This window comes from Drosophila montana, unplaced genomic scaffold, assembly GCF_035044405.1.
Source record: "Drosophila montana isolate Dmon_TW-CO22-7 unplaced genomic scaffold, ASM3504440v1 contig_1408_1, whole genome shotgun sequence".
In the NCBI taxonomy this organism is placed as follows: Eukaryota; Metazoa; Arthropoda; class Insecta; order Diptera; family Drosophilidae; genus Drosophila; species Drosophila montana.
In genome coordinates this window covers 159,207-180,902 of record NW_026996360.1, presented here as the reverse complement: position 1 = coordinate 180,902, position 21,696 = coordinate 159,207, and the positions used below count along the sequence as shown (strand labels likewise).

Below are 21,696 nucleotides of genomic sequence, written 5' to 3'. Positions count from 1 at the left end.
TAATCAAGAGGATCAGGGTTCAAACCTCCGTTTAGTGTGTGAATTTAGTGATGTCTAGGCTAAGGGTTGAATAAGTCGGTGAAACTAATCAAATACCAGAATCTTGAAGAATTCATTAGAAATTATTTTTACATTTTATTATTTAATATTACTTGTTTTTTTCAATTACGGAATAACACTTAGATATTGTTATACAGGAGGATCGGAGATCTAACATTTCGATTAATATATTGATGAGCACACATTGAAACGCACCTTTCTTATGCAAATGGTGTATTATACCGTTAAGAGAGGATCATTATTCGAAATAGTCTTAAGGCCAAATTGCATTATTTCCCTTGAGCCAAAGCCCTTTTACTATAAAATAGCTAAATCATGTGTAGTTTAAGCAGAAGCTTGATGGCTTCAGCTTTCAGTTTGGACTAATCCCCAGTTGGCATCAACTTACCTCCATTGCTGAACTAATCACCATGGCTGAGATTTGGCCGGGGCCAACTTCTTAGCATGCCAACAAATATTAAAAGCCAAAAGCAATATTCATTAAAATGGCGATAAAAAGTGCCCAACTTGAAGCGAACTCCCTCTCTATACATATATATATATATATATATATTTATTTTTTTGTCGCCTCTACAGTAAAGCCTCGCAAATGAAATTCATGGCTCGTCAAAGGGTTGAGCTGGGTTAAGTGTGCAGAAGCAGGTTCGAGTCGAGGCAGTTTGGGCCTAGACGCTGTCGTTAGTTCGTACGTAATGTGCAGCTACGAGTTGACTCTGTGAACATTTCATTTTAATGCGGCGACTAGCCGTAACCCCACAGAGAGGGGGATGGAGAGAGGGGGAGTGGGGGGGAGAGCTGCCACTAGCCATGTGAGACGAGTTGGCAGTTGGCCGCTGCCCGTTGCTTCTTCATATTTCGTACTTGAAACGTAATTACTTTAGAAAATAATCGTTAAAAGTAATGGTCTGTATCAAATATATTAAAATATAACGCAACGATGGCGACGACCGCCAGCGTCCGGCGCTGAATGTTGCCAACGTCAGCAGCAGCAGCAGCCGGTGGGCCGGCGGGTCGGCGGGTGGGCGGCAATTGGAGCTCGGTGGGGATCGGACGGAGCATTTGCACTCGTCATGTCAGGAGTCGTCAAAACGTGCTGCATTTGTACGTCAAACGAAAGGAGTCTCGACTCGGCTCTTGGAACTGGAAGCTGGTTGGGCGCCATAACGCTCCATTGGACACCATTTGCCAGAGGGTTGGAGGCGGCGGTATCGGGGTCGGGCTCGGGGTCGGGCCATCAGTTGAAATGAGTTTTTATCAACGTCTGTCTGTGGAGGCTATCGCAGTCGCATCTGCTCCTCGACACAGACCGGGCGCACATTAGTGAGCACAATTTTATTGCACCTCTGTTTCCATGCTCTAATATAATTCTCAGTGACATTAAAAAAAAGCGAGAGGGAGAGTGAGCGGGAGAGGGAGAGCGAGAAAATGTGAAAATGAAAACGCAATTCGCGCTGCAGAATAGTTTGTTGTCCGGCTTTTGCCGACTAAGACATCACTTTCATAATGCATAAGGCAATTCGGAGTATTCCCCCCTCCCTACCCCTTCCTCTCCCCCTTCCCCACGCCCTTGGGCGGCCATGACGTTTGCTGGGCGCGTCCCACTCCTCAGCTGGCGCCCTTTGTATGTTAAATTTAATTTCTTTTGTTTCGTTACTCGCACGTCATTTGCAAAATGAAATTATTACAAAATGTTTTTCTCGCTTTCCGCATGTTGCCTCATTTGGGCTCCGGCCTGGGCTTGGGCTTGGGTTTGAGGTTTTCTTTAAGTTTTTCATTGGCTTTGGCTTTTCCTTCTCACAATTTTTTCATTCCTTCTGCTGGCTTCATTTCAAGCAACGATTCCCGCGGGCATATCATCTGCTCCATCAGTGCGGCGGGGCTCTCATTTCATTTCATTTTTGGTTTGGTTTGGTTTTGGCTTTCGGTTTTACGTTCATTTCTTTTGTGGTCTCACACTACTCACCTCTCTCTCTCCCTCTCACTCTCTCTCCCTCTCACTCTCCCTCCCTCTCTCTCTCTCTCTCTCAAACTCTCTGTGTATCTCTCCTACGCATTTCTTTTTATTCGCCTTTTGTTTTTGCATTTCTTAATCATTTTTGAGTGTCTTAATTTAACTTGTATACTCGGCTTTTAATTTCGAGTGTGTCCGTTGGCTGTGTGCGTGTGCATAGGTGTGTATGTGTGTGTAGGTGTGTGCGTGTTCAGTTTTCCCCTAACTGGCCCTGTTAGTATCATTAGCATTTTCGCAGTTTCCCTAATGTCAATTTGCGCGAGGCAAAGAATTTGAAGGAATTCCCAAGTAGCTGAAAATTGAATTTGCTAAATAAACTTGATATTCGCGAAAACTTGAAATAAAACGTCTACCTTTGAAAATAAACTAAAAAAGAAAGTGAGGGTGTCTTCGGCACGCCGTAGATTTAATAGCCTTGCAGACATTTACCTCTTGCAGCCGGACATACGAGCATGGCTATATTTATTCGGCTGTTGATGCTGATCAAGAAAATATATACTTTATGGGGTCGGAGATGTCTCCTTCTGTGAGTTACACATTTCATGACAAAATAACAATGCCCTCTTACAAGGATATAAAAATTAAAGGACAACAAATAAATAAAAACAAAACAATATAAATTTGTTAAAAATAATTTCTTTTATTTCAAAAATATTTAATTTTTTAGGGTATTTTTTTTAATTTAGTATAAATAATAATTTGATGGTATAAAACACAATCTCGATAGAATAAGCAAAAGGTAAAACATTTCTAAAAGCCTTAATTCAAATGATGGATTAGAAAAAGCTGTTTTCTCAATTCCTAGAATCATCTTAAGTCGAAGACTAGACTGGAAAAGTACATTAACAGATAAATTTGTTAAGATTCTACCAGCTTAATTACTTTTAACAGCGTGTATTATGTGCTTTCATTTAATATGCAAAAATGAATGAAACCATACGATATTCTTATTTGTCAACAACAAAAGACTTCGGACTGCATTGGAAGAGAATCCCACACAAATCTGCTGTACTTTTTGAATGCAGGGTATTGTCACATACTGCTAAGCTCTCTATGGTGTCAAGCAGGGTATTCGCATATACTAATACTCCCTCCTAGGTGACACGAGCTGAGCTACTCATTAGTTTTACCAGGTCCACTTTATGGTTATATTGTAATCTTCAACAATTGCCGATGTTGTGGGCTGGTATTAATTTCAATCATAATATCACACCACAGCCTGGCGACAACGTAGCCTCCTACTGCTGCCTCCTGCTTCCTCCCCTCCTCCCAGCAGCAGCAGCAGTCATCCTAAGTCCACAACAAAAAGGTGACAAATGACATGGTCGACTCAAAGTAATTTCTTTCAATTAGGACGCTGCGCATGCGCTGTCCGAGATCAGCAGCCGCCGTTGCAACCACTTTTGTTGCCGTTGACATTGACATAGCGCGCATGTGCAACACACTCTCGCTCTCTCCCTCTCTCGCTCTCTCGCGTTCTCTCGCGATTGGATGCTATCTCGCTTGCACGAATCAAATCGGGCGTCGTGTCAGTTATTAATGTTGCACATTTTGTGCCTTAATGGCTAATTCAAGAGTTGACAGATGTGCGTAATTTATTCGCGTTTCTCTTTTCTATCTGCCCGTCTCGCTTTCGGCCAGCCCGTGTGGAGCATCTGCATCAGCTCTTGGCAGATCCTTCATACCGGCCGCTTGATAAACGATCCTCGCATTCTGGTGTTGAAAAATGTTGCGAAAATATGATGAGGCCATCACGATGGCGGCCCACGATAAGCCAAAAGGCATCAGCCATAACCGGAAAGGTAGAGCCAGACTGGCAGGAACCACAGCAGAGTCAAAGATTCGGTTTCCCTCACTTTGAATAAACGACACATCATTTGGCAGCTATTATCGTGCAAAATACATGGATTCAAGATCAGCTTTCAAAATACTACTCCACAAATCTTAACCAAAAAATATGCAGTATACAAAGCTATGCAGTTCTTTGGAGTTGAATTTCATTGGAGGAACGATAGAAAGAATTATAGCATACCTCAGAGGAAACCCTGGCAATTGTCAATATATAATGCATTATATAAATTATAACAACATTTTTCTTCGTTTTCCTTACCACGATAAGAAATTATCGTTATCGAGCTTAAAGAATATCGCGCTTAAAGAAATGTTATCGATTTAGGGTCAATTGGAATGGTGGAAACGGAACGAATTTTGTTGGCGTGAATATGGAACTTCTTTAAATGACAGCAATTTCTGTCTAAATCAAAACATACTTCCTAAAAAAATATAACCCACTACAAATATATTATTTCAATAAATCCAATAAATAAAATGAATGAAAAAATTGAATGCTTGTCAAGTTTATAAACATTTTAGGAATATAATCAATTAGAAAATATTCTCAAAAAGTTTTTATTAATTGCTAAACTTTCCGCAAAGAAATTTTCAATTATTCGTATTGTTATTGGACAATGTATTCAAATCCGCAACGTGTTAAATAATTTAATTAGTTATTTGGCCATTTATTTGATTTAAGCCCATCTCCCAAAGTCTATTCTTAACTCGTGCAAAATTAATTGTCTAATGTGCTTAGATATAAGCCCAATTGAGCAAAAACCCGACAAGGTAATTTATTTAGTTAATATGCCTGCAGTCAATTTAATTGAAGCCAGTGCCAGACTTCAACTTCAGCTTGAATCAATCGCAGCTAATGTCAAATCAATTTCGATTCAACTTTTAAACTCAGTCGAATGTGGGAAATCAACAGCGTCCAGGCCGAGAGACACATCAGCAACATTTGTCGATTTGACAAGCGAAAACAGTTTTCAAAGTGGATGACGCTGGTGTTGGCCTCGGACGCGGCCTTGGCCCGAACAAAAGTGTGGACAGGAACGGCGACAATCGGAGCGGCGGGTGGCTGGTTCTGCGGTCGCACAAATTGCGGAGTCGTGTGACCAAATCGTCAACAACAACGGCGACAATGCAAATTGCTTAGATTTGCGTTGGACCACAAAGCGTCCCGACATGGTCGGTCACCTGACCAGGCCAGTCAGCAGGCATCAGCTAGAACTGGTGTTGAAGGATTCACGATGTGACAGTGTCCGTCCTTTGACATGCGGCATAATGTTGCTGCCAGCCTGGCTGACTGTTGCTGATGGAGGCACCAACAGCGACAGCAACAGCAACAGCAGCAGCAGCAACAGCGAGACAAAAACTACACAGCACACACACCTCACTGGGAGAGCTCAAACTGCTGTTGACAGCGACAGCAACAAGGACAACAGCAGCAGCAGCAACAACAACGACAACAACGACAACAACAATGTCGCTAACAACAGCGGCAATAAACTTGAAGTTGACAATTGTAAAAAGCTGGGCACATGTGAGCCAGCCACCCGGCCCCAGCGCCAGCAACGACGGCAACAGCATCAAACAACTGAAATGTTAGCAGCAACAAACAACAGCAATAGAGGCAGAAACAACAACGAGCAACAACAACAACAACAACGTGCAACGGCAATCATAAAATCAACAACTATGAAATTCATCACCGGCAACAGCCGCTCAGTGAAAGCCGCTCGTTGACACTTCCGCCACATGCTGAAGCCGGAGTCAGTGGATCAGCAACAGCAACAGCAACAACAGCAGCAGCATCAGCATTGCCATCAGGCAGTTGTCGCTGTCGCACCATCAGCAACATACAACTACAGCAGCAACATACAACTACAGCAGCAACATACAACTACAGCAGCAACATACAACTACAGCAGCAGCAGCGACGGCATCATCATTCACAGAGGCAACGGCGACGGGTAAGTGAAATTAATTGCATTGTTTTTGGCCAATGAATTCCTAGTTGCCAGTTTTTGTTTTCGGCTTAAACGCCTTGACGCCTTTTTGCCAACAACAACAACAGCAACAACGAATACAAAACACACAACAGCGGCCACAGTGAGCTAAGCCCTCACCCTGCCTCCAGCAACTCCTAATCCTGTGTGCCTCTACAGTTCATCACACGTGATTGCCGCAGTATGTTGCAAGCATTTGAAAGCATTGCGCTGTGGCACAGTGCTGCGAAAGTGTTTGTTCAGCCAGCGAACATAAAAATTCCAGTGTTGTTAAAGCAAAACTTGCAAAGGATTTAATCACACCAATTCTAGAGATTGGCGAAGCTTTAGAAAATTAAAAATTTTAAATATTATTTATTTTATATTAACATAATATTGGTTTTTTCATTATGCTGCACGCCATAGCGATTAATGGCAAACAAAATAATTAAAAAGTAGTTTCGAACCGGTTCAATTGGAGTTCGACATTGTCCTGCTCTAAAGCCCATTAGTGCTCTAATAAAAGAATACAATAGTTTATAATCCCGTCTAGTGAACCGCGCAGTTTAGCTTCAATTTCCTTTGATCCATTTACAAATGCATTTGCAACCACTGTGCGCCACTTTGAATGTGTTTAGAGCTTGCTCGGTCTGCTGCCTGCGACTCTAAAGCTTCGCTGCATGCCACCACATTCGCAGCAGTCCATCCACACATGGCACATACTCGCAGTGTCCCCACCCCCCCCCCTCCGACCAACCCGCTCAGCGACCCCTTCGTCGAGGTTTTATCGCGCTGCTCTAGTTAGTTACCATCATCAACATGTTGACATGTCTATGACTGCAGACACACACTAACACACACGCACATATCTGAGTGTTTGTGTGTTGTTGTTGTTGCTATTGTTGTTGTTGCAATGCGCCAAGCGAGCTCAACAGCGTTTATCACTCATGCTTATGGTCTTGTTTTTGCGGTGATATATCACACTTGACACTCATTCATTCAGTTTTAGAGTTTAGTGTTTTGTTTGGGCTCGTTACCAGCTTCACCCTCCCCTCCCCTATTACACCCCACCCCCCCCCCCCTTCACCCGCTATGCGACTGGCTGTGACCAGCTAACAGCTGTCTGCTTGCCACAACGCTTCCATTTGAATTTCATCACAATTGAGGCAACGCGAAACGAACCATTCAAAAATCTCCCATCTCCCACTACCCCTGAAAAGCTACTCGACTCAGGATCTGGCAGTGTGTCCCTGGCATAGTTAACGGCGCCGCAACTATCTTCAGCCTGTGAACTCCACCCAACACGCCCCGTTCACCCACTCACCGGCTCATCCTCAGCCTCACCCACCGTACCAAGCCATGTTGCGAGTCTTTGGTGATTCTGTGATATTTTGGCCTGATGAATGCTTCTTCATAGTCGTCAGTTCTCATTCACATGCTGCTGCTCGTCATGCTCATCCTTATTATACCCTGCACTCATTAAAAATTCTCTAAGAGGGTATGCTTCGGCTGTAAAGACATCTTCGTTTACAAGGGGTATATGAAATGTTGATCTTGCTATTGATCTCGAACTAATTGTGCTGTTAAAAAGTTGATAACTAAATTTTCGATTATTTTATATCGATAACATAACTCAACTTATTATAGTAGGCTAAAATCGATTTCCAAACTTCCAGACATCAAATTAAGTTTGTTACTTTTAAAATTTGTTGCCCTCTTCTTGTGGACAAGTCCCTCTGATTTTCATTTATCGATAAATATAGATTTTTAAACTCTGTTTTAAAGGAAAAATATGGACACTTTCCGCTGTTATTCTATAATCGATAAATATCGATTTCCAAACACTGTCCAATTTTTTGAACAACGTGAAGTTTTTCGGGAACATTAAAATTGGCATGCAGACCAGCTTATTATTTTGGTTCTCATTGACAACTTCAACCATATTTTCATAATCGATAAATATCGATTTCCAAATCATGTTTTCAGGAAAATATGCTGAGTTTGTGGGGACAAGAATTTAAACATGCTCTAGTTCAAATTAATCTCACTCTCTCTCTTCCTCCGCCCATTTTTCTATAATCGATAAATATGGATATCGAAATCATGTTGCTATTAAGTATGTTTTTCGGAAAATATAACGGGATGCAGGGTGCCTACTAGTCGGACGCCTTCAGCAAGCGCATTTGGCCTTTGTTGTTGCTGCTGTCCTCTGTCTATGCTGACTGCCTGTTAATTTGTGCGCTGTGCGGGGGAGGCTAGGTGAGGGGTGTTTAGTGTGCGGCAATTCATCCACTCGCATCACTCACATGCATTTTCAACACTGTTTTTGGGATATTTGTCCCCTTGTTGTCGTTGTTGTTGTTGTTGTTGTTGCTGGTTGCTTGTGTTTGTTTTTCAATTGCTCCACAAATGTTTATGCAGATGAATTGTATTTTGAGTTGTGTCTTTGTCTGGCTGTGGCCATGGCTCTCGAATGTGTGCGAACGAATAGAGCCAGATAGGATGAGTGACTGGGCGGTGGGCGTAGCATGTGTAAGGAGTGCCGCTTGGTCCTTTGCCGCTTGATGAATGCGGCAAATGTTTGCTAAGCTTTCCATAATGTGACTGTAAGTTGTGGCCAACAATATGAATGGCTTGATAGAAACTTGTCTGCATATCGATCCAGAATGTAGATAAACCAATAAATGAACTGTTAAAAGAGCAAAGAGTGCCAGAATTATAGAAAACCCTAAATAGTACAAGAGGAAGATGCCATATGCATATGTGTGGGATGGATTTGACTTGGCCTGCCATTATATATATTATTTTCTCGAATATTTCGCAGTTTTATTAGCTAGAAAAACACTTGAATATTTCTAGTTTTATGCGTTGCAATGCATAGGCTTTTCCTTTTAAGAATAATAAGTGAACAATTCAGGAATAAATTATTAGGACAGAGAATGAAAGTCTAGCAAGAGATTGTTTAGTTTTAAATTAGATCTTTGCACTCAAGATACTTACTATTATATTATGAGAAGAGTGTGAATGTGTGAAAGAAGAATAAGGTTCAATTTCAATAATAGTAATGCCATTCCAACCTGAATTTTTGCTTAAAACACGGCACAATATCTCATACCTTAACGTGGTCTTCCAGCTCTGATCTTTACTCTGCTGTCCTCCCAAATCCTCTTCTATCGGAAATGCCAATTGTTATATCATCCCAAAAAAAAAAATGCTCCTTTTCACCTTTTAAATCTAAAGCATAAATTGAAAGATCTCATCCCAGCCCAAATTCAGATTTCCGAAAAATGCTCCCCTTTAGATTTTGCGCCCTCTTCAGATGCGTCTTGTAGTAAATTAATTGGAAGCTACGCACCAAAAAATAAACAACCCGCGGCACTGATGAAAATGTTGCCAAAAAATACTGACAGACGCTTTACCACAACTCATAAACATTTGCACAAATATTTTTCGTAGAAAATATAGAAAATGTTGCATATAGATATAGATTTTATTTAAACTTTTTTCCCAAAATCCGATGTGTGTAAATGTAATTTAGCAAGCGGGCTGGGCTTAATCGTTCGATGGGGGGAAGGGTGGGGGCAGGCTGTTGGCGAGGGGGCGTTCAGAAATGCCATTCAAATATGAAGTTGTTGTTGCCACAATGTATCTGCATCTATGAGTTGCAAATGTATCTGCAGCACGGTCTAAATTTAACGCCAACAACAAAAAGTTGCTCGCAAAACATTTGTTTTTGACGCATTTTTCGTAACGTGGCATTTTTATGGAAGGGGAAGTGGGTTGGGGGCGGGCAGAGGGCAGGCGTGGCTGGCGCCAAGCATTTACAGTTTTTATGACGTCGCGTCGCAGTCGCAGTCGCCGCGACGGCGTCAGCATCAGAGTCTGACGCGTCCGTCACCGCAAAGGTGTCAGAAAATTGCATGCAGCAATTTCAGCCGTTTGACAGATGGACACGAGACGGAATGAAAGGGAACGAAACGGAACGGAATGAGGAGGAGTGGAGTGGAGTGGAACAGCGTGTGATAAAATCGTGTGTCAATTCGATTTTTGACGTTAACCGCCGCCTAAACAACAGCAACAAAAACAACGGCAACATGCAGCAAGTGCAACTCTTTTTTTTTATTACTTAGGAATGGGTGGCATGGAATTGGAATTGAAATTGGGTGCCGGGACTGAGGCTGGGACTGGGGCTGTTGCCACGGCTTGTTGCAATAGAAGCGGACGCGCAACATGACATCTGTGGCAGCCAATTGGCAGCTGCTGCAACGCAATTGCTGCAACCTGCCTCCAAGATGCGATGCTGCCGGCCGTTTGTTGACGCTGCGACGTGGGCGAGCTAAATAAATGCTAACCGGTTCGGTCATCAGCTGACTGACAGCAGAGCGACAACCCTGTCAAAGGCGAAGGACCGAGGCTGAACAAGGAACAAGGTGTTAAATGCGCAACACTGCGCAAAAATAAAGTGCAATTCATCAAACCTCTGAAATAAATGAAATATAATTATTTATTATGGCACAAAAATCATAAAATATAATTAACAATGAAGCTCAGTTCTAGTTCTTAAACAGAGTTGTTCACATTAATTTGCTGTCATCCATAACCTCAAATCATTTTGTGTTTCACTTCCATTTTGTTCCCACTCAAACTTTTAAAATAAATGGAATCCTCGCCATGCACTAACTTAATTTTAAATATTAGTTTTTGTTTACTCTTAAATCGTTGATTGATTCTTGGCAAAACAAAAAAATATATATGAAAAAAAGGGATATACATATATATATAAAAAAGAAATACTGAATTTTTAAGATTTAACCTATTTTTTTACTTCAATTTTTTCAAACCCCAAATGGATAAACATTTAAACCCGATTTTTGAGCTCAAAGCCAAAAGGGGTTTATAATTTAAGCCAATATCGTCCTCATATAATTGCCTTCTGGTCTATTAAGTTATAATAATTTCTCACTTAATAATTAAGCAACATTCAAACTTGAATACTCAATGACCTTGTTACATAAGCTCCAACTTGGAATGTGTGGAATGGAACACAAAGCGTGCTGTGATCTTATTATGACAACGACATAATACGATTTAACTGATTTTTGGGGATCTAAGTTATCGTCGACAAGAACACATTTAGGACATATTCGGAGCTTACAAAAATATATAAATTTGTATATTATAATGGTTCACAGATTTTCTCTTTCTTCACTCATCATTGAATCACAAAAAACAATATAAAATTAAAAAAAATTGCAATGTGCAATTGAAATCATGTTACAATGTGCCACGAGATGAAAGAGATGTGGGGTAGGCATGGTAACATTCCGTTATGTCACATTTCTAGCCCACAAATAAAAAATAGCGAATCCAACTTTTGACGTGTGACAGCAGTTGGCGTTGCATTTTGGCCGCAATTGTCAGGTGCCGCGATATTCGAGGACCTGTCAATCCGATTTCAGATATTTGAACATATAATGGTAGAGTCAAGGGGAGCACCCAGCCCCACAGCTCTTCTCTATGAATGCAAGAGCTTTAATATAAGCTTAAAACAAAGAGTTGAGTTTTTATGCTAGTGAATCATCTATTCAAAAAGGGGATTATAAAAATGCTACACTGATTTATGTAGAGCTTTAAAAAGTCAATCATTTTGAATTAAATTTAATATATTTCATAATAATGTTTAAATTTAAGTCAAATTATTTTTAATAATTAACATAACCTCACTAAATGTAGTTGGAAATGCAACTATGCGTATGCTTGATATACAGGAAACCAAGCTGAAATCCGAGTTGAAATTGGAAATAGTAAAGAAAATCAAAAACAAAGAACTTTTCTTAGAAACGCCGAAGAAGAAACAGAAACTCATAAAGATGCGTAATGGTTGCCTGCGCACAAGTATCGGAAAATAATTACAGACAGGCGAAAAGGATGAAAAGTTGACGGAACATAACCTGAAATATTCGGAATAGAAACAATTGAATTAACCTCAACATTTAATAAAACTCGTTTTGTGCATTAAGCAAATGTTGCAAATCATGTTTCATTTCCGAAACACTCATAATTGCCGGCCGAGCAAAGGCTAAGCAGATTGTCACGTGCGCAAGAGGCTGCCCGCCTACCCATTCCACTGTTCCTTACGCAGCACGTTACAGCCTCAGCTCAGCTCAGTTTTTGCGGTCGCCAAAAGCAGCGCAGCGCATTCAACAATTGGGCTGCTGTTGCTGCCTTCTCGCTGCCGCCGCCAAGGGGAGTGGGGAGTGGAAGGTTCGTCTGGGCAGCGATAAACGACTTGATTTAGCATTTTATTTTGCATGTGTAACAGAAGCAAACAAAAAAAAAAAGAGTTAAAAGCTATCCACACGCAGCTCTTCAAATTTGTGTTTTGATGCAGGGCGCACAAAGCAGAATGCAGCAGCAGCAGCACAGCAGAGCAGCAGCAGCAGCAGCGAAGCGCTCATTTCCTTCGTCTGCCCGCTGCGACGCTTCATTTTCATATCAATAAATAACCTTGATTTAAGCGGCGGCGACGTCGGCAGCGACGCCAACGCACAGGCGGCTCCCACCCCCACAGTCGTTTGACCAGCTGCAATGCAAATACAAAGAGCGCGTGAGAGAGATAGAGAGAGAGACGGCGGGCCAGACCGGCCCCCACACACAAACACCTGTCACACTGCACATTGTCGCCACTGCACAGTGCTGTTCGCTCTCTCTCCCTCTCTTTGTGTCTGTGTGGGGCTCTCTTGCACGAGTGCTCTCACGGCCATTGCAGTTGCTGTTGTTCCGCTGCCCATTTGTTTCCATTTCGATTCATGCGTTTCGCTCAAGCTTTCTCCTCATTCCAAGCCAAAGTAGTAAAGCAACGGCTATAAATCAAAACAAAACTGCAGCCGCTGCCAGCTGGCGACGACGCCGCATGCGCAGACCTCACTCAGTCAGCAGCAGTAGCAGCAGCAGAAGCATCAGCGTTGCTCTCTGAGCACGTTACGCTCTCTTTCTGTCTGCTGCCGGCATATATCAATTTAATGGGGAAAACGTCGTCGGCTCTCTCTCGCTTGTGCACGCCACAATTCATTTTGATAGCCCTCGCGCGCGCGTTTCTTTCGCTCTCGCTGCGACGTCGCCACTGCCGCTGCTGCTGCGGCGCTGCTATTGCCGTTGCTGTCAGCTCTCAACGTTGTCAGTGTCAAAAAGATGTTTTAGTCGACAACGGCAGCGCTGAACGAAATCATGTCGCATATTTTCATTGTTGAAGTTTTCGCTAGAAATTCAACAGCGACAACCGCAGCAACAACAGCAGCAGCGCAGTAACGTTAATCAAATGCAGCGACGTCGCTGCCGACAGCGGGTTACCAATACAATTGCAGTGCGTGGCGCGTGTCAATCAGTCGACGCTAATAAGTCGCCTGGTCCGGTTAACCGTTAACGGTAAACGTTACAACTGACGTTCAAACCGTTTCAGCAAACACATTTAAACCGTTTCGCAAGTCGCGCGCGTTTTTCTAGTCGCCCAAACAAAAATACGCAAAGCAACAGCGGAAGAAGCAGAAAAAGCAGCGCCAGCAGCAAAATAATAATAATAAATTTTGTGGCAAGCGTCAGTAAATCATTAAATTAATAGCCCCACACACACACGTGCACGCACATACACACACACACGCAGCGGCACAGCTGTTGTGCGTGAGTGTTGTTGGTATTTGCCAGGAGGAGGAAGAGAAAGCGCTGCCTTCTGCTATTGCCTTGGAAATTGGCGGCAGTTGACCGCAGCGACGACGACGCATGCAACACACACACACACACACACACACAGACATACACATAGGCACATTGAGCTAGCGAGAGTTCGTCATCAGGCAGAAGCAGGCGGGGAGGCGCCGCGTTTCGTCCCCTTTGCCCATTGTGACATTTGATTTATTTGACGTGTGTGTTTTTGATAGAAGCTCAACACGAAACTGACACGTTCACACACACACACGCACACACATACACAGGCGGGCACACACATACAAAGCGAAGCAGACGCCGCTCTCAAGAATTCAAACGTGGAACGAAAATAAAATGAAATACATTTAATTTGTGCTTGTATTTGTATTCGAACTCGTGTATTTGGCTTAGTTAAGTGCGTTCGCGTTTGCCTCAAAGTGTGACCAAAAAACAACAAATATTATTGACAACAACAACAACAACGATTCGCCAATCGATGTGCGAACTTAATAACAGTATTAAAAGGCAGAGACAACAAAAATAAATTATTCACAAAATGATGCTACACGAGGCTGTCATGTTGGAGATCTATCGCCAGGCGTTGAGTGCAAGGTGAATTAACCGTTAGCCATTATCCGTTATTATACGTATGATTTGACAGAAATTCGTTTGATGCAGTGTTGGAAAGTTCTAGAGCGTGTGCTTATGTGTTGCATTGAAAGAGTTTAGCAAAGTTGGGGCAAGGGATTTGAAGCTTCTTTTCGAGTTTTTTAGGAGCTTGAGGTGGAATGTGTTAGATTATATTTATGTTAGTAAAAATAAATATTTATCTGTTGTTAATTTTAAATACAAAGTAATTTAGTGTTTACCTATGAATGCTTGAACTTACTTATTCAATTACTTTTTTAGTTGTTTGTACTCTTCTTGTGAACTTAAACACAATTTTAATTTTAAAAAATGTTTAAATTATGTGTCAAATAATACGCTTGGAACTAATAAGATCGTTTCATGTAAATAATATTTGCATTCCTTGATTTCAGTTTAATGTCTGTTGCTGGGTTTGAATATTTAAAATTTATTTAAATTTAAATTGTACATTTTTGCGATTAATTATGTATGTACTTTCAATGGGACTTTGTTTAAATATATATTCATATTATGTTTGACACACTTTTGTTATCAATTCTTAAAGAATTTACCTTATCTGAGCATTTGCTAAGTTCAACGGAGCTATTTCATATGTGTCTATATTTTGCGCTTTTAGAACAATTTGTTCATGTTAGCAACATTTAGATTGAATACATATACAAAAGTAAATAAATTATTATTTGCATTCTTAGTAGGTAATGTTTTGCAGCCGATGTTTTGATTAAAGTGAGCTTAAATGATATGATAGAGATTCTTCCTTAACTATAAACCCAAAGATTTTTTTAGTAAGTAATTAGTAAGAAGAAAGTGTGCCCAGCTCCTATATGCAATATTAACTATCAATGAACAAATTCTGAAGGTTTTTAAAGTTGAATTTGAAGGGCATTTGTACCTCTAGAAATAGGCTAGGCTCTATCGTATAGAACATAGAAGTTTTTTATGCTCATGTTATTTTTAATAGCCCTTAACTCGACTTATTCGTCGCATAGGAGTTAAGTATATGTAACTAAACCAAGAAAAATCGTCTGTAAATAGCGACTTTAAATGCGCTGCCAATTAATCATCATATTTAATAACTATATTAAAAGTTCAATTTAACGTTTGATAGATTGATTTTCCTATCAGTCAAAATGATAAGAGGAATTAAGGAATAGGAACGTTTCTATTCCCGCGATGAATCTAATTTCCTAAAAACCAAACTTCTGTACAAAACAACAAGTCTTCAATATTATCTTAAATTAAAATATTTCCTACAAATGGTTTTAGTAAATTCCTTAATTAAAGCCTGGCCGACTCAGGTTCAATATTTGTTATATTTTTATAAAAATAATATCCGGCTAGAAATTATTCAGGTTGCCTGCAAAGCTATTTTAAGAACTTCCCAGTTTTATCATCAGCAGAGTTTGATTGCAAATGCATTGCCCCATTCGAACCTTTAACCAGTTGAGAATTACAAGCGTTAAGCAGCGAACAAGAAAGTATTAGAATCTAAAATTTTAGATGCAAGGAGGATTTTAATGCACTCACAAACTAAATTCCAATTTCCGGCCAAGTTTTATATCCGAGGCATATTTTTCGTATAAGCAACTCCTTTAAAATATGTTCTCTGAATTGCATATTCCAGTGAGCTGGCGAGTCCGCGTTGTCAGTCGCGGGAATCGAATGCATCTGCGGCCGCTGGAGACGCCCGCTGCCCGTCCAACGAGTCGCACTGCTCGGCCAACGATTGCCTGACCCCGGCGCCCACGCCGACAGCCAGCTCGCCCGTGGGCCTGCCGCTGACCGCGACCCTGGCGCCCTCGGCAGCTGCCGCTCTGCTGCCGCCGCAGTCGGCAGCGATGGCCGCTTACCTGGCGGCCGCGCAACAGAATCACCTGCTGCTGACCAATCCGCTGGCGGCGGCCGCTTCGCTGGTGCAGCAGGCCACGCAGCAGGCCGCCTCGCCGGGGGGCAATCCGCTGGAGGAGGAGGCGCCCGCCTTGGACTTCAGCCGGAAGCGCACGCCCAGCGACTGCGAGGCGACGGCCAGCGATGAGGATCTGGAACAGGAGCAGCCGGATCAGGAGTCCGCGCCCCTCGACTTGTCCGTGAGCACGCGCAAGCGCCAGACGCCGAGCATCGAGCAGGATGCGCCGGCGCGCAAGCTGCCACGTGGCACAGACTACAAATCGCCGCTGCCGCCAGGCAGCTGGGTCCCGCCCATCAATCCCTACCTGGCTGCCGTGGCGGCCAAGTCCGGGCTGAGCGGCAAAATGGCGCCTAGCGAGGCGAGCAAGGCGCTGGAGAAAATGAGCGAGATGAGTCGCCGGGAGACGCCGCCACCAAGCAGAGGAACCAGCGGAGGAGGAGGAGGAGGCAGCGGCGGAGCTGGTGGAGGCGCCACATCTGTCACCGGAGGCGGAGGTGGAGGCGGCCGGCACAGCGCCTGGCAATCGCACTGGCTGAACAAGGGTGCAGACGCGGCCAAGGATGTGTTCAAGTGCGTGTGGTGCAAGCAGAGCTTCGCCACGCTGGCGCTGCTCACCACGCACATGAAGGAGACGCAGCACTGCGGCGTCCAGGTGCCCTCGCCCTCGGCGGGCCTCAGCCAGGCGGTGACGCGCACCACCAATGCGACGTCGACGACGACATCGAACTGCTCCAGCAGCAGCTCGACCTCCTCCAGCTCGTCCAAGTCCGAGCTGAACATGCTCATCAAGGAGACAATGCCGTTGCCCAGGAAGCTGGTGCGTGGCCAGGATGTCTGGCTGGGCAAGGGCGCCGAGCAGACGCGCCAGATCCTGAAGTGCATGTGGTGCGGCCAGAGCTTCAGGTCGCTGGCGGAGATGACCAGCCACATGCAGGAGACGCAGCACTATACCAATATCATATCGCAGGAGCAGATCATCTCCTGGAAGTCCGGCGACGAGCGGCCAGCCAATGGCAGCCAGGGCCAGGGTCAGGGCGGCAGCAGCAGCAGTGCCACGCCCACTGCAACCAGCGTCAGCGCCGTGCTGACGTGCAAGGTGTGCGACCAGGCGTTCGCCACGCTCAAGGAGCTGAGCGCCCACATGGCACAGCAGTCGCACTACAAGGACACGGCCTCCAGCTGCTCCTCCTCCGTGTCGCCTCCGGCGCCGCCGTCCGGCTCTGCCGCGGCGCTGAGCTCGAAGCGCGGCCGTCAGCCGCGCAACGAGAAGCGCAAAAAGTCGCTGCCGGTGCGCAAACTCCTCGAGCTGGAGCGCTCCGGCAGCGGCTCCGGGCTGGACTCGGCGCTGAAGCCGCTGCGCGACTTTGCGGCCGCCACGAAGATCACGTGCGAGAAGTGCGGCAGCAAGATCGAGACCGCGTTGTTCGTGGAGCACATACGCAAGTGCCTCGGCGACAGCATACCCATACCGCCCCGAAGGCCGCCAGCCCAGGAGCAGCACCAGCGCCTGGCCAGTCCCAGCATGTCGCTGCATCCGGAGAAGCCAAGCGCCAGTTCGGGTGCCCCATCCGTGCTGAACGCACTCGAGCAGCTGATCGAGAAGAGCTTCGAGTCGCGAATGGGTCGGTTGGCGCCGGGCTACCCGGAGTCTGGAACGCCGCTGGGCGCCAGCATACTGAAGCGTCTGGGCATCGACGACAGCAGCGACTACACGAAGCCCCTGATGGATGCGCAGGCCATGCAGATGCAGCTGTTGCGCTCCACGTATGCCACGCGGGATCGCAGCGCCAGCGAGTCGAGCTCCGCCAGTCGCGTGGAGTCCGCCTACACGCCGGACAGGCAGCAGCCCACGCCCCGACGCACGCCCGACACGCCGGCTACTGTGGCCACGCCCTCGCTACCACCACCGCCCAGCAGCAGCAGCACCATCATCAAGTCGGAGCCGTTGGAGCCGGAGTCCGGTGAGCTTGAGCCCAGCAGCAGGCATCTGATCAATGTGAAGAAAGAGTTCAGCATGGAACATGCCACTGGCAATCCCCGCGAGAGTCCCAGCGCCGGCAGCGAACGCTCCAACAACTCGCCACCCGCGCTGCCCCTCCAGAACACCACGCTAGCCGAGAGCGGCAGCCTACTCGCCCTCAACTCCATGTTCGATCAGCTGAGCAGCGTCGAGACCAACAACAATAATACAGGTATGCAGAGACAGGGAAGATGGGCGGGATCGGTAGAGTAGGGGGTATGAAAGGGTTTTGAGTGGGAAAAGATTCCCTTAATTGAGATACTTAGAGAGGCTTCTTCAGACACGTGTCCCATCAGCTTATTCCATGGAACCAAAATTCCCCCATCAGATTAACAACCCTTTGGGTTATACGACCTGTGGGCAAACTTATGGATCTTTCAGACAAAGTACAATTTAGAGGTCAACAGTGGAACCTGTCTAAGGAATGCCTTAAGGTTTTAGCCGGGAGATTAACTTGATGAACTTTGAGTCAAGCAAAATTCCGAACGGAAGATATTGGAATATTTAAACTAAAACTAAAACATTCCTGTATTCTGTGGAGGCAGAAGGAGGACTTCACCTTTATTACCGGGATAACGATAATAAATTAGATACTCCTTTGTGCTTCAGAGGTCATTCTTTTAGGATATTCCTTAAATATGTATGTGATAAAGTGATTCGATAATAAAATATATTAGCAGCAAAAGGAAACTCGTAATTGCGAAGTTCGGTTACATAAACCTATAATTCCACGCTTATTCCGATTAACCATTAATCATTATAAAGTGCTAAATCACTTACGAATTGGAATAATCAGCGGAAACAAAGGAACTAAAATTGGCCTAGAATGGACTCTACATCAGATATCTAAGGTCGTCTGACTTAAATACTCCCTAGCTTAATTAAAGTTCTACTACTTTAAAATATAGTATACGTTTAAGTGCACCCCCTCCCCACCCCCTTCCATATTGTTCACCACACTAATCACCTTTATACGTATCACTCACCATTTTTCAGGACATTGCTTCAACAACAACAACAACAACAATGGAAATGCCAGCACGAAGAAGCCGAAGGCTCATCCCTTGGCCGCCCTGCAGAAGCTCTGCGAGACAACAGATCCGCCGGCCTCGAATACACGCAGTGCATCCGCATGCTCTACAGTGGCCGGGCTGGGCAACGGCAGCGACCTGGTCGCCTTCAGCTGGGCCTGCAACGAGGCGCTGCTGAGCGCCGGCGCCGGGGCGGACGCCATCATCAAGTGCTCGTTCTGTGATACGCCGTTCGGCTCCAAGGGCGCCTATCGCCATCATCTGTCCAAGGTGCACTTCGTGAAGGACGCCGGCGAGGATTCGCCGCCGCTGAAGTCGCCGGCAGCCGCGCAGTCGCCCAAGTCGCTGCCGCTGGCTTCGCCCAAGCGCTCGGCCTCGCGCAGTCCGGCAACGCCAGCTGCGCCCCCGCAGCTGCAGCCGCAGTCGTCGCCCTCGCCGTACGACGAGAGTCCGCAGTCCAAGTTTCTCAAATACACGGAGCTGGCCAAGCAGCTGTCCTCCAAGAATGCCTAAACGTAAGCAGAAAGGTGAGGGGGGGGGGGTGAAGGTCAACTTACACTTGCATCGAATAAGTGAGGTTATGTTCGAACTCCCTGTGACAACTAGAAGTGTTAATTGTTCTTAAATGTGCTGCATAGTGTAATCGATGCCTAGCTGAAACTCTTTCGCAGAGCTCTGCATTGATTTCCGATCAAAGAGAACGAATCGAGTCTGCAGATAATTTAACTCTCTCTCTCTCTCGCACGCTCTCGTTCTCATTTTATCGCTCTCTGCAGCCGCATTTCCCCTACTTTGCTGAATTGGCGGCAATATTTCCCCAAGTTTGTGTATTTGCCCCATGCTAACTGTCTGGGGTAGTGTGTGACGTCACGGCGCTGACGTCTCAGTTTGCCCAGTTTTATTGTTTGCCAAATGGCACAGCTTGCCATCGCATTCGCACGCGCGAGAGTCTTCCAAAATTCAATTACCACCACTTTGACGAACTGCTGTCCATCAAAGAGCACACACGCACGCACACTCACATGCAGACTCACTCGCATTAACAGTGCAGTGCAATTGCAGGCGTGCTAAAGAGCGAGACGGCTGTAGTGTGCGCAGCAGTTTGACGAAAGGCGACGACAACAGTTCGTCAAAATGAAAAACAAACACACAAAGCAAGCGAGCAGCAGCAAAAACAAAACACAAAAGCAAACCATGCTGACCCATGCGATTGGATGGAGCAACAGCAGCAAAACAACAATAAAAACGCTCAAGTGGGTGGGGGGTATTATTGAGTGGAATCGAAACAGGTCTGAGCGCCAATTGAGCGCAGAGAGCAAATTCATTGAGTGCATTTTGTTGGCTCAACAAATACTGCAAATCGAAATCATTTTTCGCGGTTCCTGGTCAAAATGTGTGCCAAAAACTAAAAAAAAAAAAACAAAAATATAACAAAATTAACTAATTAAAATTAAGTAATTACAAAAACGCAACGCAGTATACGTAAAATCTTGAAAAAAAAACCAAAACTTTCTCGAAAAAAGAAAACTAATTTTTAAATTGTATTTTTGTTCCTTTGAAAATGATTGTATACCAAGCGAAGAGGCAACAATTAGGGCGACAATTTGAAATACGCATTCAATAGTTAGTTTAATGTAAATAAACTTAGTAATTAGCACTTCCTTCCAAAAATCAATATATATATATATAATATAATTAATTAATTACCAACAATTGAAGTCAAATCAAAATGTAATCACGGCAACCCATGTATACGCATAAATTATACAAATACACTTAACTATATGAACTTATATATATAAAACTACTTGAAAGCAAATTATATACACATATATAAATATAAATAATATATATGTTTACAACTCAACTCTCAACAATAACAACAAACTATATATATATATATAAATATATTAAAAAATATGTATTTAACCTAAGATTAAACCTAAGACTTCAAAAAAAAAAAGAAATCGAAACAAGAAACTAAAAAAAATGTCAAACATTTCATCGTCATCTCAAGAAGAAGAAGAACATCATCAGCAACCAGAAACTAATTTATAGATCTACCTATTATATACCTATGAACGATATATATGTACGTATACGACTTGTATTTGAGTTTTTGTGATATTATTTTTAAAACTCCTTTCGCTTCCTTTTCGCCTAGATCCTAAGTAAGTTAAACGACATGCAATAAAAAATAATATTTCAAAATCCCAAACAACGGTTAATTCAAATGTATTTCTCCGCAGAGATTTCTGAAAATTGGTGGCTCACCTTTAGCTGTATCTATATCATCAAATTCATATTGAAAATTACCAAAAGCAAACGGCTCAAAACAGAAGATGAATTCAATAAAAAGTTGTATGTTTCAAATTGAACATTTTTTTGAGTTTGCATTTCATTCGAGGCTCACATCTGAAGGCTAAAAGGGAAAATTGCTTATATGACATTAAAAAAAAAAAATTAATAAAAATATTGTGGAAAATTCATTT

General features: G+C 43.9%; 1 protein-coding gene across 2 annotated transcripts; it reads left to right on the top strand.

The window, feature by feature from the left end:
* The first annotated feature begins 13,690 nt into the window (after positions 1-13,690).
* tio (tiptop) lies at positions 13,691-21,436 on the top strand. 2 transcript variants are annotated; one of them, XM_064682422.1, is made up of 4 exons: positions 13,691-14,208; positions 15,869-18,345; positions 19,170-19,719; positions 21,140-21,436. In XM_064682422.1, the coding sequence occupies exons 1-3, from the start codon at positions 14,153-14,155 to the stop codon at positions 19,715-19,717; spliced, it is 3,081 nt and encodes a 1,026-aa protein (XP_064538492.1). In that variant the 5' UTR covers positions 13,691-14,152; the 3' UTR covers positions 19,718-19,719; positions 21,140-21,436. The 2 variants fall into 2 exon arrangements, with proteins under 2 accessions (XP_064538492.1, XP_064538484.1); XM_064682414.1 differs by lacking the exon at positions 21,140-21,436 and having other exon boundaries at positions 19,170-19,731.
* The last annotated feature ends 260 nt before the right edge of the window (positions 21,437-21,696 follow it).

Bases quoted from the DNA above. Each gene is read 5' to 3' on its own strand.
- tio (XM_064682422.1), top strand. From the start codon at position 14,153: ATGATGCTACACGAGGCTGTCATGTTGGAGATCTATCGCCAGGCGTTG. The intron at 14,209-15,868 runs GTGAATTAACCG...TGCATATTCCAG, and splicing joins CGCCAGGCGTTGAGTGCAAG to TGAGCTGGCGAGTCCGCGTT. The intron at 18,346-19,169 runs GTATGCAGAGAC...ACCATTTTTCAG, and splicing joins GACCAACAACAATAATACAG to GACATTGCTTCAACAACAAC.